The sequence below is a fragment of the Lagenorhynchus albirostris genome, chromosome 7, assembly GCF_949774975.1.
Source record: "Lagenorhynchus albirostris chromosome 7, mLagAlb1.1, whole genome shotgun sequence".
In the NCBI taxonomy this organism is placed as follows: domain Eukaryota; kingdom Metazoa; phylum Chordata; class Mammalia; order Artiodactyla; family Delphinidae; genus Lagenorhynchus; species Lagenorhynchus albirostris.
This window is the reverse complement of record NC_083101.1, coordinates 110032376-110058641: the sequence shown is the minus strand read 5'-3', so window position 1 is coordinate 110058641 and position 26266 is coordinate 110032376. Positions and strand designations below refer to the sequence as shown.

Here is a 26266-nt window from a genome sequence, read left to right as displayed (position 1 = left end):
TCAGTATTTTTACAGGTTCTACTCCATTAAAAGTTATTAGAAGATAATGGCTATAATTCCCTGTTTTGTACAATATATCGTTGTTGCTTATCTATTTTATACATAATAGTTTGTATCTCTTAATTCCCTACCCCTATCTTATCTCTCCCCGCTTCCATCTCCCAACTGGCAACCCTAGTTTGTTTTCAATGTCTGTGGGTCTGTTTTGCATATACATTCCTTTGTAGTATTTTTTACAATCTACACATAAGGGATATCATACAGTATTTGTCCTTCTCTGTCTGACTTATTTCACTAAGCATAATATTCTCTAGGTCCATCCATGTTGCTGCAAGCAGTTCTTTTTATGGCTGAGTAATATCCTCTTGTATATATGTACTACATCTTCTTTATCCATTCATCTGTTGATAGACATTTAGGTTGCTTCCATTTCTTGGCAATTGTAAATAATGCCGCTGTGAACATTGGGTTCATGTATCTTTTTGAATTAGTGTTTTTGTTTTTTCCAGTTATATGCCCAGGAGTGGAATTGCTGGACCTATGGTAGTTCTATTTTTAGTTTTTTGAGGAACCTCCGTATTGTTTTCCACAATGGCTGCACCAATTTACTGCCCACCAGTAGCATTCAATAGTTCCTTTTTCTTCACATCTTCACCAGCATTTGTTATTTGTAGACGTTTTGATGATAGCCATTCTGATAGGTGTGATTTCTCACTGTTGTTTTGATTGGCATTTCTCTGAAAATTATCGATGTTGAGCATCTTTTCATGTGCCTTTTGGCCATCTGTATGTCTTCCTTGGAAAAATGTCTGTTCAGGTCTTCTCATTTTTTGAGTGGGTTTTGGGTTTTTTTTTTAATATTGAATTGTATGTGCTATTTATACATTTTGAATATAAACCCTTGTTGGTCTATTTCCTCCTGTTCCTTAGGTTGTCTTTTCATTTTGTCGATGGTTACCTTTGCTGTGCAAAAGCTTTTAAGTTTAATTAGGTCTAATTAGTTTATTTTGGTTTTATTTCCTTTTTTTTCTATAATATTTCCTTTGTTTTAAGGAGACAGATCCAGAAAAATATTGCTACCATTTATGTCTAAGTGTCTTCTGCCTATCTTCTCTTTTAGGATTTTTATTGTTTCAGGTCTTACATTTAGGTCTTTAATCCATTTTGAGTCCACTTTTGTATATGGTGTGAGAAAATGTCCTAATTTCATTCTTTTGCAAGTATTCTAATATTTTATAAATGACTTTATATAATGAAGTTTGAATAAATGGATAGAGATAATGAGAGAATCATGAGAAGTCTACATATTTACTTTCAGTAATCCGTAAGATTTAAAGGCAGACAGCCTTGATATGCCGCTTATTAGTTATGTGATCTTGAAGACTTTATTAATTATGTGACCTTAACATTTCTGAACTCGAGTTTATCATCCTACTCTTACGACGATTGATTTATATAAGAATAAATGTCAGTTATATCATTATTCCCAGCCATGTCATCCATTATATTATATACTTTCTCAGTAGTGTCTGTTTGCTTAGAACATCTCCCATGTGGTGATAATATACAAGAAACTTAATCACATCCAGTGTAAGAATTCACACCCACCACTATATTCTATTAACATTTACTGTAATAGACTCTGCCCACATAATTTATCGTTTGCTTACTGTATATAAGTTTTGTGTCTTCCACTATGTTACAACTTTTCAAGGGCATTGGGAATAACTCACATATCTTTAAAAATAGGAGAGATTGTGAATACAACTGCCATTTATATAACACTTTATGATAAGCCAAGGGCTTTCACACACCTTATCCAATTTACTACTCAAAAATCCTTGTGAAGTCGGTGAGGTGGGTGTTATTTTTGTTACCCTACTTTCATGTAGGAGTTAGCTGAGAGACCTAGAGGAAATGTAGATTTCTTGTATATGGTTTGAAACCCTAACTTATGTCTTCTGGCCCTGGATCCAGAGCATTTCCACTATGTCACGTTGTCTTCTAAAGAACAGGACTAGTGGTAAGTATACGGTTAATTGTGAGAATAAAAGTCCATTGGTTGTTGATTTATAAAAACGTAAGATAGGTTTTAGAATACAGGCATTGTTTTCTTCATAAAGATTCACAAATGTGTCTTTTCAACGTTATCACCATCTGTAGTTATCATAAATGAAACTGCTCTAATTTAGAGGCAAGAGGCAAGTTATTTTATTCACCCGGGGTTTTTAGACAAACAGCCCCTGAGAGGTATTTTGAGATTATATAAACGTTAAGTACAGCGGTCAGGTAGCCCAAAAGCCTATCATTTCCTAGATAGGTACATCCTAGTTTCTCACCCATTTGTGTCACATCTCTGACCCCAGAAGATATTTGAGTTTGCTACTTCGGATAAACACATTGTCTATGAGTAATGTTTTACCCTTGGAAACTTTTTCTCATGACCCATTCTCGAGTATGTTATCTTTTGATGGGCTCCTGGATTCAGCTCTAATGATTACATATGGTTTCTACTTAATAGGTTCTCTCTTCCATCCCTGCTATTTTTTTCAAGTTAATTATTTGTAGAAACATTACAATGAATAAAAAGTCCACAAGGTGAAAAAGGATGCTCACGAACAAGTGGCCGATCTAGTGAGGGGTCTGAAATATATGTCTTCTGCAGGTGCAATACTCTATTTATTTACAAGGTCGTAGATAATGGATCTCTGTAATTGTACAGAGGACACAGGGTATCGAGAGAAGCCAATGGATCTGGCAGTGGAGATGGTGCACCTGAAAGGAAAGACCAGAACACTCCTGGGTCATTTACTGGTGGCTAAGCTTTCAGAACCAAGGTAGTTCTACACAAATGGTCTGGAATCGATTTAGGTTTATTCACCCACCTTTCTGGCAGGTGAAAAGGATACAAACACATCTCCTCTATATTGGTCATTGGCCATCAAAAAAATAAATTTATTAATTAAAAGGTTCTACCTTAGATCGTGACACATGTTTTGTGAATGAGTCTTGCATGTTTTATTTTTAAGTTTTAAGGAGAGTTGATTACAATGTTATATTAGTTTCAGGTGAACAACTGACTTGATATTTTTACAGATTATACTCAATTTAAAGTTATTATAAAATGTTGGCTATATCCCCTGTGCTGCACATTACATTCTTGTATCTTGCTTATTTTATACCTAGTAGTCTGTACCTCTTAATCCCCTATCCTGATATTGCCCCTCTCCCCACCCCCTCCCCAGTAGTAGCCACTACATTTGCTCTTTGTATCTATGCGTCTGTTTCTGTTTTGCTATATTTATTCATTCGCTTTATTTTTCAGATTCCACATATAAGCAATATCATACATTATTTGTATTTCTCTGTCTTATTTCACTAAGCATAATACCCTCCAGGTCCATTCATGTTCTTGAAAATGGCAAAATTTCATTCTTTTTATGGCTGACTGATATTCCATTGTATATCTATATCATATCTTCTTTATCCCTTTGTTGATAGACACTTAGGTTGCATCCATTTCTTGGCTATTGTAAATAATGCTGCTATGAGCCTGGGGGTGCATATACCTTTTTGAATTACTGTTTTCATTTTCTTCAGATATATACCCAGGACTGGATTGCTGAATTATATGGTAGTTCTAGTTTTAATTTTGTGAGAAACCTCCATACTGTTTTCCATAGTGGCTGCACCAATTTACATTCACACCAATGGTGTCCTAGGGTTCCCTTTTCTCCACCTCCTAGCCAACGTTTTTATTTGTTGTCTTTTTTGATAATAGCCATTCTAACAGGTGTGAGGTGATAGCTCATTGTGGTTTTGATTTGCATTTCTCTGATAATTAGCAATGTTAAGCATCTTTTCGTGTTGGCTGTCTGTATGTCTCCTTTGCAAAAGGTTTTTTCAGGTCTTCTGCCCATTTTTTAATCAGTTGTTTTTAATGTTGAGTCATATGAGCTATTTATATGCTTTGGTTATTAACCCTTATCAGTCACATCATTTGCAAATGTCTTCTATTTGGTAGTTTGCCTTTTCATTGTGTAGATGGTTCCTTTGGCTGTGCAAAAGTTTTTAAGTTTAATTAGGGCCATTTCTTTATTTTTGCTTTTGTTTCCCTTACAAGAGGAGATAGATAGAAGAAAAATTGCTAAGACTTATGACATATTTACCTAATGTGACAATTGTGTTTCTTTCTATTCATATGGATTAGTTGCTCTCAAATTTTAGTAAGCCTCAAAATCACCTGGAGAACTTATTAAAACACAGACTTCTCTGTCTCTGTGAAAGTTTCTGATTTAACAGGCATGAATTGGGAGCAGGGGATTGTAGTTCTAACAAGTTCCCAGGTGATGCTGATTTGCTGGTGTGAGTAGCACAGATATAGATGAGAAGAGGCGTTAGTGGGGCAAATCCTCAGAGAGCCGTTATTAAATCAGTTCCAGATGATCTGCTTTAACCTGAATCCTCTGACATCATGAAATGTCCTCATGATGCCGACCCACTTTGCAGGAGCAGTAACTGCCAGGAACGTCTAAGAAATTTTATTTGAGATTTATTTATACAAATCAATGTATAATATTTGAAATATTTGAAAATATTTTGTAATATTTGAAAATATTTTTAACATGTAGTCGTAATATAAAGCCTATAATGATAACCAGAAATATCCTGGACCACTTCTCTCTACTTGAAATTTCTGACACCCAGGGGCAACCACATCAATTTTTTTATCTTTATTCTATCATATGCTTCCATATTTGTAGATAGCATATGTATATTACTGTTCTTTGGTTTTTTATTTTGATTTTATCTATTGTTCTATTAGATAAGATGTCTTTTTAACTTTTTCCACCCTTTCCCTCCACTTCCAGTATAGTTATAGCACCAATTTTAGTTAAACTAATATTTAGGTAAGAATATTCATACGTAAATCAAGTAGTGTGCTATAATTACACTTTCCTTCTTGTACATTGTTTTTTCTTAACCTCTAGCCTTATTAATTGACCCATTTTTCATTTGCTTAGATTTTTATATATGCATCATTAATTCATCCCGACCTCTTTGGAAGAACTGTAACTCTCCTTTTAGTAGGTTTAAAAAATAGGCAAAGAGTAAGTTTGTTTTTTCTATTCCCTTTTTCTTCCCCACAAAGACAACCTTTCGGGATCTTCTTTCCACCCCCCTTGTACATTCAGGGCTGGATCAGCTCTAGACTTGCTGCAATTTTGCTACCTCTCTTCAACTTATATATTTTTAAATACTCTTGTTTTAAAATAAATTTATTTACTTATTTATTTATTTTTGGTTGCGTTGGGTCTTTGTTGCTGTGAGCGGGCTTTCTCTAGTTGCAGCGAGTGGGGGCTGCTCTTCGATGAGGTGCGCGGGCTTCTCACTGCGGTGGCTTCCCTTGTTGCGGAGCACGGGCTCTAGGTGTGTGGGCTTCAGTAGTTGTGGCACACGGGCTTAGTTGCTCCGTGGCATGTGGGATCTTCCTGGACCAGGGTTCAAACCTCTGTCCCCTGCATTGGCAGGTGGATTCTGAATGACTGCGCCACCAGGGAAGCCCCTCAACTTACATTTTTATGCCTCTGACTCTCTTGTTTTTTCCCCCTTCCTCCCCCTCCCTCTCCTTTCCCTCCTCCTTTTTTCTTCTATTTTAAATTTCTTAGTAGGGTTCCTTTGACCATCATTTTCCAATTGCCTGTAAAATACTCTGTCCTGCTATCTCATTTTCACTTTCCAAGAGCTCTTCCTTAGTCCCTAAATCTCTTTTTCAAAATTTCTTTTTCTATAGAGAACCTTTTCTTAAGCTCTTTGAGGAAATTAAATTTCGATTTTGGGGCGGAAGTTTTCTTCTGAGCCTTACATTGCCTCAGTTTCCTTCAAGTTTATTACAGCTTTTGTTTATGTCAGCCGCCGATTTTATGTTAAAAGTTCTCTCAAATGCCTGGCGATCCTTGGCTGCCTGTTCTTAGTTGTATGTGGAGGGGTGAAAATGCTACCACGATGCTGTGTGTGTTGGAAACACATCCCAGTGTAGTTACTGAGGAGCCCCTACCCGTTCCTTGCTTTTGACTCAGTTCTCCTGTAGGCATTTTTTTTTTAAACATCTTTATTGGGGTATAATTGCTTTACAATGGTGTGTTAGTTTCTGCTTTATAACAAAGTGAATCAGTTATACATATACATGTATCCTCATATCTCCTCCCTCTTGTGTCTCCCTCCCACCCTCCCTATCCCTCCCCTCTAGGTGGTCACAAAGCACCGAGCTGATCTCCCTGTGCTATGCGGCTGCTTCCCACTAGCTATCCATTTTACATTTGGTAGTGTATATATGTCCATGCCACTCTCTCACTGCGTCCCAGCTTACCCTTCCCCGTCCCCGTGGCCTCAAGTCCATTCTCTACATCTGCGTCTTTACTCGTGTCCTGCCCCTGTAGGGATTTATTTAGCTTCTCTTGTCTAACAGGTGTGAGGCAGGCTGGCAGATTTCTGGGAGCTGGTGAGCTGTGGTTAACAACACTTAGTGTATAGACTCACGTGGAACACTGGTTTTCATTACATGGTGGCATCCTCCTTTCAACTGTGTTTAGTAGCATGAAAACATGCTTGTCTCATTCAAACTCCAACCCTCTACAGGGGTGTAGCATGGTAGGTGGGCCTCAGAAATCTCCTCGTTGTTGGGAAGGGGGATGGAACCCAGGACCATCTAACAACCCTATGCAACAATGTCAATCTTATTGTTTTCACCTGCAACCTCGCCCTCAGAAACACTTGATGCCTCCAATTTCACATATTTTAGAAGTTCACTGGCAAAACAAAAACAAACAAAGAACAAAATACACTTCCCTCCCAGTAACTCTCAGCCATTTACAAAAAGATCATGTCAGTTCCACTGTCTGCTTTCTTGATGCCTCTGGTGCTTCCCTGCCATTTTCATGGGGTTTCTGGAGAAAGCAAAGATTAACTCTTGCAGTCAATCTGCTCTTGTATTAACCAGCTGCTACGGATTCTCAGCATTACATAGATCAAAAGAAGGGAAATAGAATGTGCCTGGTCTTGTTGGAGGAGGGCGGGGAGAGGTCATGACCTCTGATTAACCCCAAGCTTGGGCCAGGCAACCAGAGGCTCCTCCCCTCCCGTGTCCGGGAATGCACGCCCTGCGCGCCCTGCCTACTCTCCCCTCGGGAGCTTTCTCAGGAACGCAGCCTTCAGAGAGCAAAGCGGCGTGGGGACCACCCGATTGGATAGTGACCGAGCCCCTTAAGGCCTCTAGGTAAACTTCTGAGACTCACCGGGCGGGCGAGTGCAGAGGGCGGCTTGTTTTGGGGCCGCTGGGGATAAGCCTGCTGTGTAAGTTCTCTGTTACACGCACCCCCGCCCATCTGGAGGGCCTCCCTCTTTCTCGGTGGGTCTCTCCTTGCTGTCCGTGTAGGGGGCTGGCTTATGCACTAACAATTGGGGAGCCCTCCAAGAAGCGGGCCTTGAGAAGGAGATGCCCACAGGGGAGACCCCGAGTTGGCCGTCGCCCTCTGTGGGAGGAGGAGTGTCCTAAATGTTGGATGCTGTGGACGCCCTGAAGACGCCAGCTGGTCCAAGGCGGCTACCTGAACTGCTTGCTGTAGGGCCCAGCTTCCCAGACGGGAGAGAAATGGTCCCCCCAGGGGGCTGACCTCTGCTCCACAGATGCCGACTAGAGGCTGAAAGGAGGGCCCGAGGCCCCAGGAGGAGTCGCGGAGTCGCCTGCTCTGCTGGCGGCAGGCGAGGGGGAGCGATGCTGAGCTGGGGACTGCAGTCGGCTGTTTGCAAAACGAGGCTGCAGGCTGGCGGATGAAGATCCAGCGCTTGTGACATCCTGGTTGGGACGCCAAGAGGTGGGACCCCGGGAAGTTGATGAGGATGAAGAGGACATTGTGGTGATTGATGGTGGAACGGATGAAAGCACCTTGCCATCCACGCCTCATACAAAGGACAGCAAAAGCACCTCAAGGGCAGCTCCAGCCAGCGGGCAGCCCCCAGCTCAGGAAACGTTCCTGAGGGGAGAATATACCACCGCCGAGATTATTGATGCAGCTTCCGAGTTCCAGCAAAAGGCCAGAGAAAGCATCCGGGAGAGGTTAGTGCGGCTACGGGATGGGGCGGGCAGAGGAAATGAGCATTACCCCCCCACACACACACCTTGCCCTCCAGCAGCACTGGCATGGCGCTGGGGGTTCCAGGTGCTTATAGGTTGGTTTATTCTAGCTGTTGGGAGGCTTGGGACCCTGGAAATCTAGAGAGGAGGTGCAGCGGATTCTTAGGTAGTTGGAAATGAAACAGGCCAACTACCCCCGGTCTTGGAAGGCTGCCCCATTTACTGCAGGAGTGAAAGCCGAGACACTCCCGCCCGCCCCTGCGCCGGCTATGGGACGAGAGGTCCACTCTGAGCTCAGCTGTGAGATACGTTACTTATGATGCTGGGTAGTCCATTGCCCATTGCTAATCTGGGGGAAACGGGCAAATCCTGCGAATGGTACAGGCTGTGGGAGAGACCCGAGGGAGACAGCTTGAAACGCCACAAGGCTATTCCAACAGTGAAAATAACCCAGAAGCAAAGGTGGTTTGACCTCAGTGCTGCCCGGGGCCCACCTGACAAGATAGACCAGCCTGTGGAAACATTTAAAACCTGAGCAGCAGTTCAGACTTGCCCCACCGCCCCTCTCATCCCTGACGGGCCACCTGCTCCAGCAGAGGCCTCAGGGATACAGCCCTATTCGGGGTCCGTGCCTGCCACACCCCCGGTATAGGACGGGGGCCAACATCACCTCCAGGTGAGGGCCATCGGGGGGCGATCAGAGGCCTCACGTTGAGCTCACTAGTCATTGGTCCCCAGAAATAAACAACAGCTGACGGCTCTGGTTGCTGCTGGAACTGAATGTGCTCTATTGCAGCACAATTGATGGTTAAAGAGGACAGTTGTGTCAGGAAGGTAGGAAGGTCCCTGTGACAGTGCAAATTGGGCGTTCTCCACCACGAGATTACCAAGTTTTAATCTCTCCGATACCAAAGAATAAATTGGGTGTTGATCTCCTAGGAGGTCAAATTCTGCAAACCCTTAATGGTGAAATTGGCCTCAGGTTAGGGTAATCACATCAGTGCTGAGGGGAAACAGCTGGGAACCAGTAAGTCTACCACTCCTTGAAGCATGGTACTGTCGAACCACATTAACTGCCTGGGAGCCTAAGGAAATAGGAGAAACTAAGAACTGCACAGAGTGGGTATCATACTCCCTGCCCGCAGTGCTTTCCATAGCCCCGTAAGGCCAGTAAAAAAGCCAGATGGCCCCTGGCGGATGATGCTGCACTAGGAGAAATGAGCAAGGTGGGCCGCATCACTGCCCCCCTCTAAGATGCCTTGGCCATGGTCCTAGGAGTGCATCATGCTGAGCTGGACTTAACAAATGCTTTCTTCAGTCCACCCCTGGCCAGAGTCAAGCGATCAGTTTACCTTCACGTGGGAGGGACAGCAGTGGAACTTTCCAGTGCCGCCCGGAAGCTGCTGCACAGCCCATGCAGGTCATGGTGTTGTTGAATAGGGTCCCACTGCTCCCCGCTTACAAAATCAAACTCACAAATGTTCCTAGAAGGGAAAGTTGTCTTTAATCAGAGTGCTGACAATCTGGGGAAGTGGTGAACTCTGTGTCCCCCCAAAACACCTCTGAGAGTCTGCTCGCCGTGGAAGTTTTAAAGGGATGGAGGGGAGTAATCTCGGTTAATCACTGAGATGGGGGGTCAGGGTCATCGCCGTCCCCCACTGTGTGCAGGCTCGTGGAATCCTCGTCATCTTCCTCTAGATGTTCTCTTGCACCCACGGTTTGTTCGCAACATTATGGGAGGAGATGCTAGGGAAGAGATCTAGTCACCTGTTAATTACTGATTCTTCATTTCCACGTCTTTGCCTACACTTGTACGTTCTTTCTGTAGATCAAAGTATTGTGTGATCAAAAGACTTGAAAAGCGTGCCTGGGCTGGAGATGAGTAGAGCATGGGGTGCCTGGTGAAAAGTTAGTTGCAATACAGCTCTGCTAAAGTGACAAGAAAAGGGGCTTCATGCGGAGGGCGGCTTCCTACAAAGAGCTGCTTACAGTGGGCCGGTAGCCCGAGACCTGTCCCTGTGTCCTTCCCACATCAGTAAAATGGGCCCGACACACTGATGATACAGTGTTAACACGTGAAGACTAGCCTCTGCTTCAGCGCACTGCAGACTTTGCCAGAACACCCGTGAGGGAGGGGCTGGGCAGTGAACCCACAGACAGTTCAAGGCACTGTGGTGACGGTTTGGGAATTGCTTGTTCGGGTAAGACATGCATTGTCTCAGCAGCTGTGTTTGAGAAGGTGCAACCTATCTGACCCCTGGAAGAGATGCCAGCCTTTGTAGGGGCTTGGGGAGGGCTTTTATTCCCCACCTGGCATAGTGTATGCATCCGTTTTACTACCTGGTAAAGAAAAGGCCTGTGTGGGACTGTGGATCAGGGCAGCAAGCGGCCGTTGAGAAGCCAAAATACCAGGGAAGCAGATTAAAGCTCCGCGCATCTCCCGAGCGGACCTGCCGTTTGAGTCTGATGGATCTGTGACTCCCGGAAGTATGGGTAGGACCCTGTGGCAGGAACAACAGGAGAAGAGAGTTCCCCTAGGATTTTGCTCCCAGTTCTGGAAGGGGGCAGAAGCCAAGTAGCCCTCCAGAGAGCAAAAGACCCTGGCAGTCTACCTCACGCTTCTCCAGGTGGAGCATCCCAGGAGGAAACAGCATGTTGTAGTAGCTTCCCTGCCCATCAAGGGGTGCGTTGAGAAGACGTTCCGTGGATCCCCGCAAACTCCCAGGGTGACGAAGTGGCAGCCTGTCTGCAGCAGAGAAGCCCCTGTCTGCCTGTCCGCTGTCTCTAGAAATGCGGGTGCTGTTAGGCCCCGCAGAGCCTGTAGATCCCCTATTTTTGTGGCGGTCCCTGCAGCCCGTAGAGAGGAAGTGGGGACATTTCCGCTGAAGCCTGGCATACAGATGGGTCTAGTCGGGGCAGCCCAACCACAGGGGTTTCAGTTGCTCTTCAGCCCAACAATGACACCATCTAGGTGGAAACTGGAAGGGACTGTAGCAGCCGGTGGGCTAGACTCAGACCTGCTGAGCTGGGCATCACCCCTGAGCCCTGGCCGTTAACCCTTGGCCCCAACAGCTGGGCTGTTCTCTAGGGCTTGACCTGATGGTGTGGACAAGGGGAAGCCTAGGGGTGGATGATCATGAATAAGCCCTTGGGGGCTCAGGACGTGCGGAGGGACTTTTATGTTCACCAGGAAGAACCTGAGGCAGTCGGCACTGTCTTCCACATCCTGGTCTGTGAGGGCCTGACCCACTAGGCCGTCAGGAGGCGATGGTCCAGCTCAGTATGAGCCCTAAAAACTGATCCTTCAGGAGATGCATCAGATGGGCTGCACAGAAAGAGGGGCCACTCGGTGCCTATACGTGTCCCCATCCACTCCTTCCTGGGCAGTCCCCAAGGATGCCGAGTTGCCCTTGAAATACAGTGACTGCTTCATGCAGTAGCAGTGTGTCCTGTGTGTTCTAAACAACCCCAAGGCGGCTGCCAAAGGAGTCTGGGGCCATCCGGCGGAGGAGTTCCCGACAGTTGAGGGATTGGCAAGTTGATCGTATCGGTCCCCTCCGTCCAAGAGAGCATTTTAAATATGCCTCAGCTTGTGAGGACACTGTGTCTGGCTTAACCCGAACTTTCCCTTTTTCCACTCAAACCAGGCAATTGTTTTTCACCCATTAGGCAATTAGAGAAACTGAATGCCCTGTATGGACGCCATCGTCGGAGAGCTATCAGGGGTCATGTTCAAAGGTCATGATGTGCAAGACTGGGTAAAATAACATGGTATCGGATGGAGGTTCCTTCTCTCCTGTAACTCACAAGCAGCAGGATTGATAGAAGGGAAAAAATGGATGTTAAAGCAGCAGATTAAATTACTAACAAGTAAAACAGCGTAGCCAGGGGGACTAAGTTACCACTTCGGCTTTGATACATTTGAGCAACCAGTCAGTGGGGCCTGTTGCCCCATATTCCAGACTGGGGACCCCTGCCAAAGCACCCAGTACTGTAAAGGTACAGAAATGGTGGAAACACTGGGGATCAGCATGCTGTGGGCTGAGAACACCAAGCCCCATCACACCTGGGACAGGTGCAGCTCCTGGGATTTGCGATGGGATATCCCACAGGGATGGGTGGGTTACCTCACACCCCTGGGTGAGGGGGAACCACTCAGTCTCCACTGGGACCCCATTGTCCTGCTGCCAGATGGGACAGTGGAAACGTACCACACCTGGGATGGAAGGTGCACCCTTGAGTGAGGGGAGAAGTTGGGGCCCTGGTCTGGCATCTTTGGCCCCCAGTCTATCTCCTCACGGCTAATAGTGCCCGTCCCCTGGCCAGTGTGTGTGGTATGCACAACCAGGTCACGTTCCTAAGGAGCCAGAGGGCACGCTCTGTTTCCCACTGGAACCGCCCTTCGGCTGCAGGACATCGTAGCTCACACAGAAGCCCCGACTGCATTCACCTAGCAAGCCTTGAACGAAGCCAACAAGGCTGTCTTTACTGAACACTGAAGTGCCTCTAATGAGGAGGGCTGTCCTCCCAGACAGGATGGGCTTGGACCTTGTCCCTGCCTCACAAGGAAGGATCGTCCAGACAGTGCTGTGTGTTCACACCCGATGAGTCTGCTGATGTGTCATCTTTAACCAGTCACAGGAGGACACGAATGAAAGTCCTGCGTGATCAGACCCCAGCCTAGAGGACTCCATAAACCAGTGGTTCGAATCCCAGGACTCTTGGTGGAAACAAATGGTTATGGTTGTGAGAATCATCTTGAACTGTGTCTTCTCTTGCCTGTACCTGTATTGCTGCAGAGGTCTCTGCCTGCAACGCAGTCAGATGGCCGCCTGGAGTCACCTCCAGGCTCAAAAGACCCCTTGCAGACCCGCTCAGGGCACACTGCAAAAGTGAGGTCATGTGAGATTGTAAGAGCCTGTCTCAAGGGGTGGGGTGTTGGAGGAGGTCACCAGGAGGTCATGGCAGCTGGTCCACCTGCCAGGTGGACCTGAGTGATGGGAGGCGCCTCACCCTTCCCCTGTCCTTGGAAGGGACATCCGCCACCCATTCCCAAGGTGGGAACCAGTTTCAAGGATGCAGACTTGAGAGAGTAAAGTGATGTTGAGACTCTCTGGGCTGAATAGTGACTTAACAGGGTCCCTGTTAAGGTCTCTTTATAAACTTTTAAGATTCAGGCATATGGGTGCAGAGATCAAGTTATCTTGCAGGACAAGCCTCATGTGTAAGTCCCCTGCATATTAAACCCACCCCCTGCCCATCCGGAGGCTCTGCCTCTCTCCCTCTCTCCTTGCCCTCCATGTTTCTGGGTGGAGTAGGGGGCTGGCTTGTGAACCAACAGGTAATCAGAGAGAGCTTTGCATATTCAGAGTTTACACAAGAACATCTCCAGGTTTCATGGCAAAGTTTATTTTGAAATGATCTATTTTGATCTGAAGGTGATGTTTATTATAAATTGGTGTTATCTAAATCTGTAAGATTTCTATGATTGCTCAGCACTGATCATTGGAAATGCATGGCTGAGACAAAACATGGGTTTTGTATTTTAAAGTTATTTGGTTATTTAAAACTTCCCATTCACAGCTAAATTTGGGAAAATTTCTAATTAGAAAAGCAATATTGATCAGAAAAAAATGCATGAGGTTTTTTAGTATTGCTATTATAACCCCCAAATTGTTTTATTCCATTTTCTTCTATTTTTATATTTTCTGTTAACTTTTCCATCTTTTCTTTCTTGTCATCCTCCTTTAAAATTTTTTCCTTTTTATTCTTAATATTTTATATAAACTCACCATCATCCTTTGTTTATTCCTCTGTTGTTTTCCTGAACTCACCACTATTATGAACAATTTTTTAAAAAAAATATACAGATAATAGTCACCTGATCTGGAAAATCTTTCTTCTGATTAAACTACCTTTTTTAATATTAAGTCCATTTTTATTCTTTCAAAACAAGTGGATCCTTTATAAGCTATAAAGATGGATCAAAGGTAGATAATGTTTTCATAAGCACAGTAGTTGTACTGTTTTAAAATAAGAAGTAAGACCTTTTATTTGCCTTGGAAAGGCTCTTAGGGTAAAACTTCCTCACTGAAATTATTCATCTTTTGTTTTAAATTGAAACTTTCAAAAGTGTTCTCTTTATTCTGTTGATGTTTTATTTATTTCCAAAAATGAACCAAATAAAAGGAAATGTGATGTGTGGTATGTGAATATGAAAACATTTATTTTACATTATTTTGACTGTTAAGATTGTGAAAATACATTTCATTCAAAACATTTTTTGTTTATGACCAAAATAAACACCATAAAGAGAGAAGTAGCTTCAGGCATGCACACAGAAATCATTTTCAAGGTGACATTAGAATAGATTGAATTTTACTAAAGCATAAAACATATTGTGACTACAGTTGTTGACTTTGTGATAATTTCAACTATAAGCATAACCACACACCATAATTTGACAGAAATCTAGGTGGTAGGCAGTATTTAATACTTGTTAGGACCACAGTGTTGGTCTTAATAGAACTGGTCCAAGTCCTGACTTGGCCCCTGTGGTTTCATTCAAGTTATTTTACTTCTCTGGGCCTTCGATTAATTAGCAGAAAAATGAAGGTTTACAACTGAAGACTATATAAAGACTGAAGGATCTTCTATACACAGAGTATCCAGCTTAGTACCTGGGACACAGTGAGCATTCAATAAATGCTTGCTAATGTTGTCACCAGGCCATTCAAATATACTTGATCAAAACAAGTAAAATTGTACAAATCACAAACAAAAGTATTGCCATGATACAAAATCAGTACTACTAATATTTACACTTGGGGCAAGTGAAAACAGCTAGGCATTTATGCTCGGACGAGGTGGTACACTAAATTATTAACGTCTCTGGATGAAATCAAATTGGAAATGGTAGGTGCTGTGTGAGACACATGCTCTTATTTTTAAAACGGAGAAAGGTTTTAAAATGTGTGTTCATCTGGTCACCAGCAACAGCTTCCTTTTCAGTAGACTGAGGAAGACCACTTATTCGAGTGTTCTTTGATTGCCTGTGATGTGCGTGGCTGTGTTTACCTGCCATGCGAAAGGAAATACCTCCTTTTTATGCTCTGAATACTTTCCTTTTCCACAGACATTTCCACTGGGCCTGGGAGATGGGCAATTCTATGCATGGACAGATGGTTTAAGAAGAAAGGACTGGCATGACTATGGGAGCATTCAGAAAGAGGCTATGCGCTCAGGTATGGAGTTCAGTGTACCCCAAAGTGCTACTTTGCTTTGTCACTTACAGGATCTCTCATTAGTGTTTCTTCTGCACCCAGTAAGGTAGGTTTCATGGGGACATTGGAGGTCAACTCTGGGCAGAACCAAAACAATTTCAAATTTCAGAGAGAGAAAAAAATAATGAATGCCGTTTATAATATGAGCTGAACAGAGGTCATTTGAGTTTTAGAAATCTGCTGTGCTTTATAGTTCCAGAGTGTCTTTCAATCATTTCTGGGGGTATTTTGGATTTATTCATGAGACTTGACTTGGAACACATGTTATCTTGAGCTAGATTCGCTCCTTAAGGCTGGGGTGTATCTAACTGGCTGGGCCAAGGATGGAAGGAGGACCGCAGTTCTAGACACTTGGCAGGTGGATCAGAAGAGCCAGGGACCTGAAGTTGGCCATACCTGGGCAAACGAACAGGCAGTTCAGTGGGATCCAGTAGGTCTGCTATGCATAGCAGATTCTAGTCTTAGGCTAGGGATAGAGGAAACATTTTACTTCTTGGAAAAGTAACAGGAAAAATTATGTCCTTCTAGGAGGACTTAGGTTGTTGGAAACAGGGATTCAGAAGGGTATAGATGTAATAACCGAGTGAATGTAATAACCTTCACTGATGATAGGAAGTCCATATTCTATTATTCAACCAAAGGAGCTCTGTTGGGTTTTTTGTTTTTTTGTTTTGGTTTGGTTTTTGGGTTTTTTTGTCATGGTGAGGATATCACAGAAATTGAGAAGCTGTGGTTTGGTAAAGACATCTTAGCAACACGGAAATGGTGCATCCCAGGTCAAATCAGCAGCAGAATCACGAGTAGCCGCAGGCTGAGGTTCTCCTGGCCAGCCTTCCTCCTGACTTCTCTCCCCAGGAAGACAGGAGTGAGATATTCAGATAGTTATGACAGTGTTCAGGGCTTTGGTTGTTCTCAGCTCTGGATCAGGTGTGCTTGACTTAATTAGAGTCTTCCATTTTCTTCTTTCATTCCTTTCCTCCAAATAAGACTGTCCCCTACCCCCCTGCTTGTCATAAGAATGTTCCGTGTCCCTCAGAGCTCAGCCTCTTCCATATGACATCATCCCTCCAACCTTGGCATGACTCCGTGAACAGTGACAAAGGCAAGCTCCTTACCAGAATCCTTACGTTTCCAGTCCTCTGATCTTTTTTCTCTATTTGCTTGATCAGCCCTGTATTCATCCAACCATCTGTTTCTTTTTTTAACCACAAGATGCTGAAAGTTTGGGGAGATGTTCTCATTATCTAACCACAAGTTAGTAATAATAATGCAAATAGTAATAATTGAATAGATGTTTTGTACTAGGAGCTTTGCATATGTATTTTATTTAAATTTCACAATAACTTTGATAGATAGGTATTATAATCCCCAATTTGTAGAAAGAAAAAAGGAAAGAAAAAGAAATGAGTTCTTAAGAATTCATGAAATATTATCCAAGGTCAAACAGCCAATAATTTGTAGAGAGAGATTGAAAGGTCATCTTATGCTCCATTACACCCCACTATCAGACATCGTATGATAATATTTGGGCAAAATGAAGTAATGGCAAGAGAACATACGGGAGAGAGACACACCTGGGTCCATATCCTAGCTTTTCTGTGTAAGTGGCAAGTCAGTTTGTCTGTCTGATGTTCTACTTTGCAGAATTGCTATAAGAATTAAAGATACTATAAAGTAAGTGGCCAATTATTTGCACGTATTATAAACTCCACCAATGATAACTGTAATTATTTTTCCATCTAAGTTACTTTCACTTGATTTGATGTGCCTATCCTTTGCTTGTGCCAGTGAGTTTTGGACACAAAATCCAACACTTCACATTTATTTCTGCTACGTACTACCCTTTCTGCCTCCTGGAAAAATGTACCTTTAATTTTCTCATCAGAGCTCAGGGCAAGGGAAATTGACCTACAAAGAAAATTGGTGATAAAACAAGTTTCCTAAAGAACAGATTTTGTGTGCAATTAAAATACTTTTAAATGCTAGTATGTATGATTCACTGGAAGATACATGAAAAGTGCAATAGACTATACTTCATCATTTTAAAAAAATACCGTAGAATATAACCTAAATAAAATACGCACACACAAACACACATGCAGTTATAAAGTCAAAATAAGATAAACATCTCTGTTCCCAATAAGCAGGCCAAGAAAAAGGGTCATTGGTACTATTCTGTCTCCTCCAAGTCTTGAAATTTGTGTTCACTCTTACTTTTCTCTGTAATTTCTTATGTCTAAACAAATATTGTTGCATTTTGCCTATGTTTGGACTTTATCTAAACATTGAATCATATAGTATGGCTTCTTTCATTCAAAATTATTTTTGAGATCCATTCTTGTGTGTGCACTTCTAGTTGATTTGTTGTAACTGTTGTTTAATTTTCTTTATTTTTTATATAAACTTTTCAAATCTTTAAACTCCTAGGTTTTTTAAAACATGTATTATGACAGTGGTCTCATTGTACCATTCTATCCCCTCCCTTCACCCGAACTAAATATAAAATCATTTTTACCAGTAAAGCAGATAACTTTTAATGAAATGGGTGAACTCCAAAATGGAAATTATAAGACTTCAAAAGATTATTTTTTTTCCCCACCACCATCCTCCCCCCCCCCCCCCCGCTTTCCCCCCTTGGTGTCCATACATTTGTTCTCTACATCTGTGTCTCTATTTCTGCCTTGCAAACCAGTTCATCTGTACCATTTTTCTAGGTTCCACATAATATACGTTAACATACAATATTTGTTTTTCTCTTTCTGACTTACTTCCCTCTGTATGACAGTCACTAGGTCCATGAACGTCTCTACAAATAACCCAATTTCGTTGCTTTTTATGGCTGAGTAATATTCCATTGTATATATGTACCACATCTTCTTTATCCATTCGTCTGTCGATGGGCATTTAGGTTGCTTCTGTGACCTGGCTATTGTAAATAGTGCTGCAATGAACACTGGGGTGCATGTGTCTTTTTGAATTATGGTTTTCTCTGGGTGTATGTCCTGTTGTTTAATTTTCCACAATGTTTTCCACTTTGTAAACATTCTGAGAGTTCCCAGGTTTGGGTTATGTATGACGCTGCTCTAAGTGTTTTTGCGCATGGTTCTGGGATAGAGACAATATTTTCTTAGGGTACATATTTAATAGTAGAATTTGCACGTCTGAGGAATGCACATTTCAGTTATATTATGTGGTACGTGACAAACTGTTTTTCAAAGTTGATGTGCTGATTTCACTCCAATCAGTAATGGATGGAATTCCCATTGCTCTGCATCCTGTCAACACTTAATATTACTGTCTGATTTTTCATTTTTCTCAATTTTGTAGTATGAAATAATCACTCATTGTCACATAAATTTGCATATTACTAATTTTAATGTAGTTGATCTCTTATTTATGCTTGTGGGCCATTTGTGCCTTCTCTTAGGTAAAAGTCCTATTCATTTCTATTTCCAGTTTTTTGATTTCTTTTTCTTATTGATCCACAGAGTGCTCTTAATTTTTTTGAATAATATCCGTCATCAGTTGTACATGGTGAAAATATCTTATCCCACATTTTGTATATATTTTTTAAAAACTCTATATATTGCCTAATGAGTAGAAGTTCTTAATTTTGTTTTAGTCAAATTTACAAATAATTTTTAAAGGGTAGGCTTAATTGCTGTTCTACATTGTCTTTTTAAGCTTGAGAATTTTACCTTTTACATTTAGGTCTTAAATGCAGCTCATCTTCATTTTTATATCATGTGAGGTAGGGGCCCAATATTTATTTGGGTTTTACCTAGTTAGATATCCAATCAACAGCACCATTTATTAGAAAATGTATCTTTTCCCACATCGATCAGCAGTGTTGACTCTATTATAAAAAGTTTCCATATTTGTGTGTTCTCATTCTGGTTTCTCAGTTCTGTTCCATGAGTGAAAAACTTTGAGCTAATGAAATAATATCCTATGTACTATATCTTTATAACAATTGTTGATATCTGGTAAAGTTCATTCTGCTTTCTTTGCTTTTCTTCTTGGGAATGTTTTGCCAATCTTTTTTTTTTTTTTTTTTTTTTTTTTGCGGTACGCGGGCCTCTCACTGTTGTGGCCTCTCCTGTTGCGGAGCACAGGCTCCGGACGCGCAGGCTCAGCGGCCATGGCTCACGGGCCCAGCCACATGTGGGATCTTCCCTGACTGGGGCACGAACCCGTGTCCCCTGAATCGGCAGGCAGACTCTCAACCACTGTGCCACCAGGGAAACCCTGCCAATCTTAACATTAGGATTTTCTTTAAACTTTTAGATTCAACTTGTCAGACTTCATGCACATACACACAGAATATTGGAATTTTAGAGTTGTATTAAGTCTGTTGATAAATTAGGGAATAATTTACATTTTTTCCAATATTAAATTATTCATTCCATGGTATATCATTATATTTCTTGGTGCTTATTTGTTGTCTTTAGGGGTGTGTTTGTAATTTGATTCTCAGACATTTTCAGTGTTATTCCTAGAAAACTAACATATGGGTATTGAGCATGTTGTTGATCTTATTGAAGTTCTGAACTATTTGTAGGTGGTATAGAGAAACGTTAATCATTTTTAAATATAGACCCCAATTTAGAAAACATTCTCAACTCTTTTATGAATTATAATCATTTACCCATAAGTTATTTTGGATTGTTAGTGTAGATACTCATAATATCTATAAGTAGTGACCATGTTTAAAATTTTTCCCATCCTAGACCTTATAATTTTCATTATTTTTACTCTGTTTCTGCACTGGCTAGGAACTCGAGTATCATGTTGTCCAGTGGGTATTGGTGGCTGCTTTTGATTTGTTAAGGTTCTGACAATAGCAAATTAGATATTTGTGTTAGCATTTGATCTACTTAATGAAAATGTACTGTACACTGTTCACTAGGCCTTCTGGATATGACTTTCTGAGAGTTTTACTTTTTTTACAGCTAAATGAATGTTGATTTTAATCAAAATTTTTTTTGTTTGCGTGTATTGAAATAAGATGTATTTTCTCCTTTATATTTTTGAGTATGTTGTATCTATTGGTTTCTAATAGAAATCAAACTTTGAAATTACGGGCTAAATCTGACTTTTTATTACTGGATTTAGTTTGCTACTATTTTAGCAATTTCACATCTTTACTCATGAGTGAATATTGGCCATGAATTTTTCTTTCTCATAGAATCCTTGTCAAGTTTTGGTAACAAGGTAATGATGGTTTCATAAAATGACTCGGCTAATACCTCTCATCTTTCTACACTTTGTAATTGCTTGTGGTATATTAGAATTATTTATTTACTAAGACTTAATGATCATCTTGTGGGTGAAGATTATCTGGACTGGACTTCTCTTGGAGCAAAGATTTTTCATTCCTGGGTTAAAATGTTCCTATTTATTAACACATTTATTCATAACATCCTCTTATTAAAGTTTTATAATGTCTGTCATGCTTAAATTTATGTTGCTTTTTCTTTCAAATACCATTTATTTGTTTTTTTGTTATTTTTCCTTAACTTATTACACTAGGAAATTGTCAATTTTATTATGTCAAAAACCAATTTTTGACATAGTTCATCTTATCTGTTGTGTTTTTCTCATTGATTTACATTCATATTTATTCTTTTCTTTGACTTTCACTATATTTTTCTAAATTAAAAAAGTAGATTCATACTTCCTTAATTTCAGCCTTCTTCTGTTGTAGAATAAGCATCTAGGACTCTAAATTTCTTTCCAAGCACTGCTTTAAGTACATCACACTGGTCTGTGGTTTGATGTTTCATATTTGTTTGTTATGTTTTAATTATATCGTTTTAGTTATGTTTTCAAATGTCTGTCCTACTAAATAAACACTGAAAATATCTTAAAAATACGAAAATCCAGAAACTACTTCCTGATGAGATCTCAATCATCTTTATAAAAGTGTATTAGCATCCTATACCAGATGCATTTTATCAAATGTCTTTGTTAGTGTTTTTATTGATGTTGTTAGTTTATGTTTTGTTTTGACAGTTACATCTTTGTGGCATATTTGATAATTTTTGAAATATCAGGTATTTTAAGTAATCGTTTTTATATAAGCAGGTGGAATATGGGGGAAAGGAGGTAGTTGAGTTATGAGGAAATGGTGAAGATGCTTCCACCTTTGAGAAAAATGGAGAGTTGTTTTTTTCTTTTTTTAATTAATTTTTATTGGAGTTTAGTTGCTTTACAATGTTGGGTTACTTTCTTGCTTTACAGCAAAGTGAATCTGTCATACATATACATATATCCCCTCTTTTTTAGATTTCCTTCCCATTTAGGTCACCACAGAGCATTGAGTAGAGTTCCCTGTGCTCTACAGTAGGTTCTCATTAGTTATCTATTTTATACATAGTAGTGTATATGTGTCAGTCCCAATCTCCCAATTCATCCACTCCCCTTCCCCCTTGGTTACCATAAGTTTGTCCTCTACATCTGTGACTTTATTTCTGCTTTGAAAATAAATTCATCTTATTTGAACTTTGCAAATAAGTTCACCTGTACCATTTTTCTAGATTCCACTTATAAGTGATATTGTACGATATTTGTTTTTCTCTTTCTGACTTACTTCACTCTGTATGACAATCTCTGGGTTCATCCACATCTCTGCAAATGGTACTACTTTGTTCCTTTTTATGGCTGAGTAATATTCCATTGTATATATGTACCACATCTTCTTTATCCATTCCTCTGTTTATGGACATTTAGGTTGCTTCCATGTCCTGGCTCTTGTAAATAGTGCTGCAGTGAACATTGGGATGCATGTATCCTTTTGAATTATGGTTTTCTCTGGATATATGCCTAGGAGTGGGATTGCTGGGTCTTATGGTAGTTCTGTTTTTAGTTTTTTAAGGAACATCCATACTGTTCTCCATAGTGGCTGTACCAATTTACATTCCCACCAACAGTGTAGGAGGGTTTCCTTTTCTCCACACCCTCTTCAGCATTTATTGTTTGAAATATTTTTGATGATGACTGTTCTCACAGGTGTGAGGTGATAACTCATTGCACTTTTTGATTTACATTTCTCTAATAATTAGTGATGTTGAGCATCTTTTCATGTATTTGTTGGCCACCTGTATGTCTTTTTGGAGAAATGTCTATTTAGGTCTTCTGCCCAGTTTTTGATTGGGTGGTTTGGTTTTTTTGATATTGAGCTGCATGAGCTGTTTATATATTTTGGAGATTAATCCCTTATCATTTGCTTCATTTGCAAATGTTTCCTCCCATTCTGAGGGTTGTCTTTTGTTTATGGTTTCCTTTGCTGTGCAAAAGCTTTGAAGTTTCATTAGGTCGCATTTGTTTATTTTTGTTTTTATTTTCATTACTCTAGGTGGTGGGTCAAAAATATCTTGCTGTGATTTATGGCAAAGAGTGTTCTGCCTGTATTTTCCTCAAAGAGTTTTATAGTATCCAGCATTATATTTAGGTCTTTAATCCATTTTGAGTTTATTTTTGTGTATGGCGTTAAGGAGTGTTCTAATTTCATTCTTTAACATGTAGCTGTCCAGTTTTCCCAGCACCACTTATTGAAGAGACTGTCTTTTATCCATTGTATATGCTCGCCTCCTTTGTCATAGATTAGGTGGCCATAGGTGTTGTGGGTTTATCTCTGGGCTTTCTATCCTGTTCCATTGATCTATCTTTCTGTTTTTGTGCCAGTACCGTACTGTCTTGGTTACTGTAGCTTTGTGTTATAGTCTGAAGTCAGGGAGCCTGATTCCTCCAGCTCTGTTCTTCTTTCTCAAAATTGCTTTCTCTATTCGAGGTCTTTTGTGTTTCCATACAAAGTGTACAATTTTTTGCTCTAATTCTGTGAAAAATGCCCTTGGTAATTTGACAGGGATTGCATTGAACCTGTAGACTGCTTTAGGTTGAGAAAATGGAGAGTTCTTGCATGAAAAAATATATATAAAAGGAGCAATTGAAGGATAGATTCCCAGACCTTAGGTGTAACTTAGAGTTCTTTTCTGGTACCTCTGTGCCCTTAGAGTTATAGTAAATTATAGGGATTTAAAAAAATTTGTTACAAAAATTCTAACTAATGTTTTTTGAAAAGCAGAGTTTCTATTATTTCATAATCTTTGTTTGGGGAGTAGCATTAACCAAACCAATTTACCCATAGATGAATAATATCCAACACTCCATTTCAGGTTCAGGAAGGCTTCCCAGAAAAGGTAAACCAAATTTTCAAGATAAAGTCATATCCTGATATGAGATACATTTGTGCTTTCATCCAAGTAATTTTCTGAATGCTGTTTCTCATTATTTCCTATGAACCCAGTCATATTTTAGGCATTTTTTCTAATCATATATCTTATATATGATCCCATTATATTTCATTTAGTTAGTTTCACATCATTTGAGAATTTATTGACATTAGATTTTATCTCTTAACGGTTTAGCTCTCCTTTTGAGTTTTATTGTATCACAAAATTGATAAGCATGCTTGTTGAACAGTCATTCAAATTATTTATAAAAGTTGAATGGAAAGAACTGAAATACAGATTCTTTTGATATAATATGATGAAAGATGGTGTGTAAATTGATATTGACCCATTATTCAGTAAGCATTGGGTATAATCATTATAGCAACTGAAGAGATATGCAGCTGACATCGCTCCATACACAAATTTTTTTAAATACCATATATTTCTGAAATAAAGATAAACCCTGCCTATGGCATTTCCCTGAACTATGAACCTAATAACTTCTGCTGGATGTTGACAAGAAAATGCAATTAGTATAGGTAGTTGTTTCTTAATTAATATGTGATGTTCCTGAATTCTCATGACATAGTTTTGAAGTCATCCATCCAGAGTGATGCAGGGGTGTGTGTGCATGGGCACACGTGCACATGTGATTTATGAAATCGTTAGTAAGACCCCTGATTTGTATTTGTAGAGAGCACCTATTTATAGTTTTGAAATTTTAAGATTTTTCTTGTCCAGTCTTCTTTTTATTCTAACTCAGAGTTTCACTGTGTTTATCACTGTTTTTCTGGATTTCAGTATGTGTGAACTCAACATGAAAAAAGCTGTTTTCAACCTTTGTGTTCTCTCTCTTTCTTTGAAATAGTTTATATCCTCATATAATCACAATCAATTCCTGCATCCCACTATATGCCTCAGGAATCCTGTGAAATTATATTTAACTTCTCACTGTTTCCAATTGCTTAGCTGTACTTACAGGTTCGACTAGTCAAGGCTTTTACTATCTTGTCATTTTAATAATTTGTTCATTCACTTATTTGACAAATACTTCTAGATGTCACTATATTTCAAATACTGCTCCAACGTCTGGAAGAAAAAGATGGAGAAAAATGAATTCCAGTGGCTGTTGTATAGTGAGAGCATAGTTGCAGGGGCTTTCAGTCCAGCCATGACACCATGGTTGTCACAGTGCCATGACGTGACCTGGTTATTGACACCATGGCTATTCGAATCCTGACCATTAATCTCTCTTGCCTAAACTATTTCAGTGGCCTCTTCACTGATCTCCCTGCCCCACTGTCAGCTCTTCAAGTTACAGCCAGAGCAATCTTCTAAAAATATATATCAGATCATTTCACTCCTCTGCTGCAAAGCATACAAGGCCCAGTCATCGTATCCAAAATGTACTCCAAGTTGCTTCCATAAGTATGAGATACGGCATGGTCCACCCCTGACCCAGGACTCTGTCCTTCTCTCCTGCTGGTCGATGCGCAGTCTCTCCACTGGCCGTGTTGTCCTGTTTGTTTTCCCTCGAGGATGATAAATACCTTCCAGGACTTTTCACTTGCTGTTCCTGATGCCTGGACCAAACACTTGTGTGTATCTTCACGGCCCACCCCCCGCTTCCTTAAGGTTATGAGACAATATATCACCTGCTTTGATATGACTGCCAATCACCATGTTATCATAGAGGGAAAGAATCCTTTTCATTCTCTCTCCATCACTTGGCCCTACCTAATATTTATAGCACTCATCCTTCTATCTGTATTTGTACACATATGCATTTATTTAATGAGTTAAAAAATTGCTGTTCCCTGAATTCGAATCACTCACCCAAGGGCTCTAAGTCACATTAGCTTGAATCATTTGAATTAGGCTTTTTAAATAATGACTCTCCGGCATTAGGAAAATACTGTGAGCATGGCTGCTATTTTTGTCTCCTGGAGATTGCATCCCAGGCCCCCTTAAACCTCAAAATCTGAGTTCCTAAGGGGTCATACTAATCAGTCTGAATGTCCATCACAAAACATCTGAAAGGTCTGAATTAAAACGCCATTTGAGAGGTAAGAAAGTACCATGCTGTAAAATGATTCACATTAGGCTTTCCTCGGTTCCTTCAAACAAGAGCTCCCTTTATTGCTGATCAGGGAGCCATTTTGCTCTTAAACGTCTTTATTCGACATAATTGAACAAGATTGCCCACAAAACAGAATGGGAAACAAATGTGCTCCATCTGGGAGAGCCTGTAACTACTTTGCTTTCAGAAAGTACAAAATGGTAGTTTTGCTGTAACTACCCGTGGCTCCTGGTCGTCTTTTATTGATGCCTCACGTCTTCCTTTTTTTTCCCCTGTGCTATACAGTAGGTCCTTAGTAGTTATCTATTTTATACATAGTAGTGTGTATATGTCAATGCCAATCTCCCAGTTTATCCCTCCCCCACCCTTTCCTCTTTGGTAACCATAAGTTTGTTCTCTACATCTTTGACTCCATTTCTGTTTTGTAAATAAGTTCCTTTGTACCATTTTTTTAGAGTCCACATATAAGCGATATCATTCACATCTCTTAAAAAGAGTATCTGGCATCTTTTTTGTTACTACAAACAATGAACAT

The 26266-nt window shown here is 40.6% G+C and overlaps 1 protein-coding gene across 1 annotated transcript in view; it reads left to right on the top strand.

Annotated features, from left to right (window-relative positions):
* The window catches only part of GALNTL6 (polypeptide N-acetylgalactosaminyltransferase like 6), a 1149397-nt gene that overhangs the window by 376210 nt on the left and 746921 nt on the right, over positions 1–26266 (top strand). The window contains exon 2 of the mRNA XM_060155818.1: positions 15270–15378. Within this exon, the coding sequence (XP_060011801.1) occupies positions 15270–15378 (109 nt within the window). The remainder of the gene's footprint in view (positions 1–15269; positions 15379–26266) is intronic.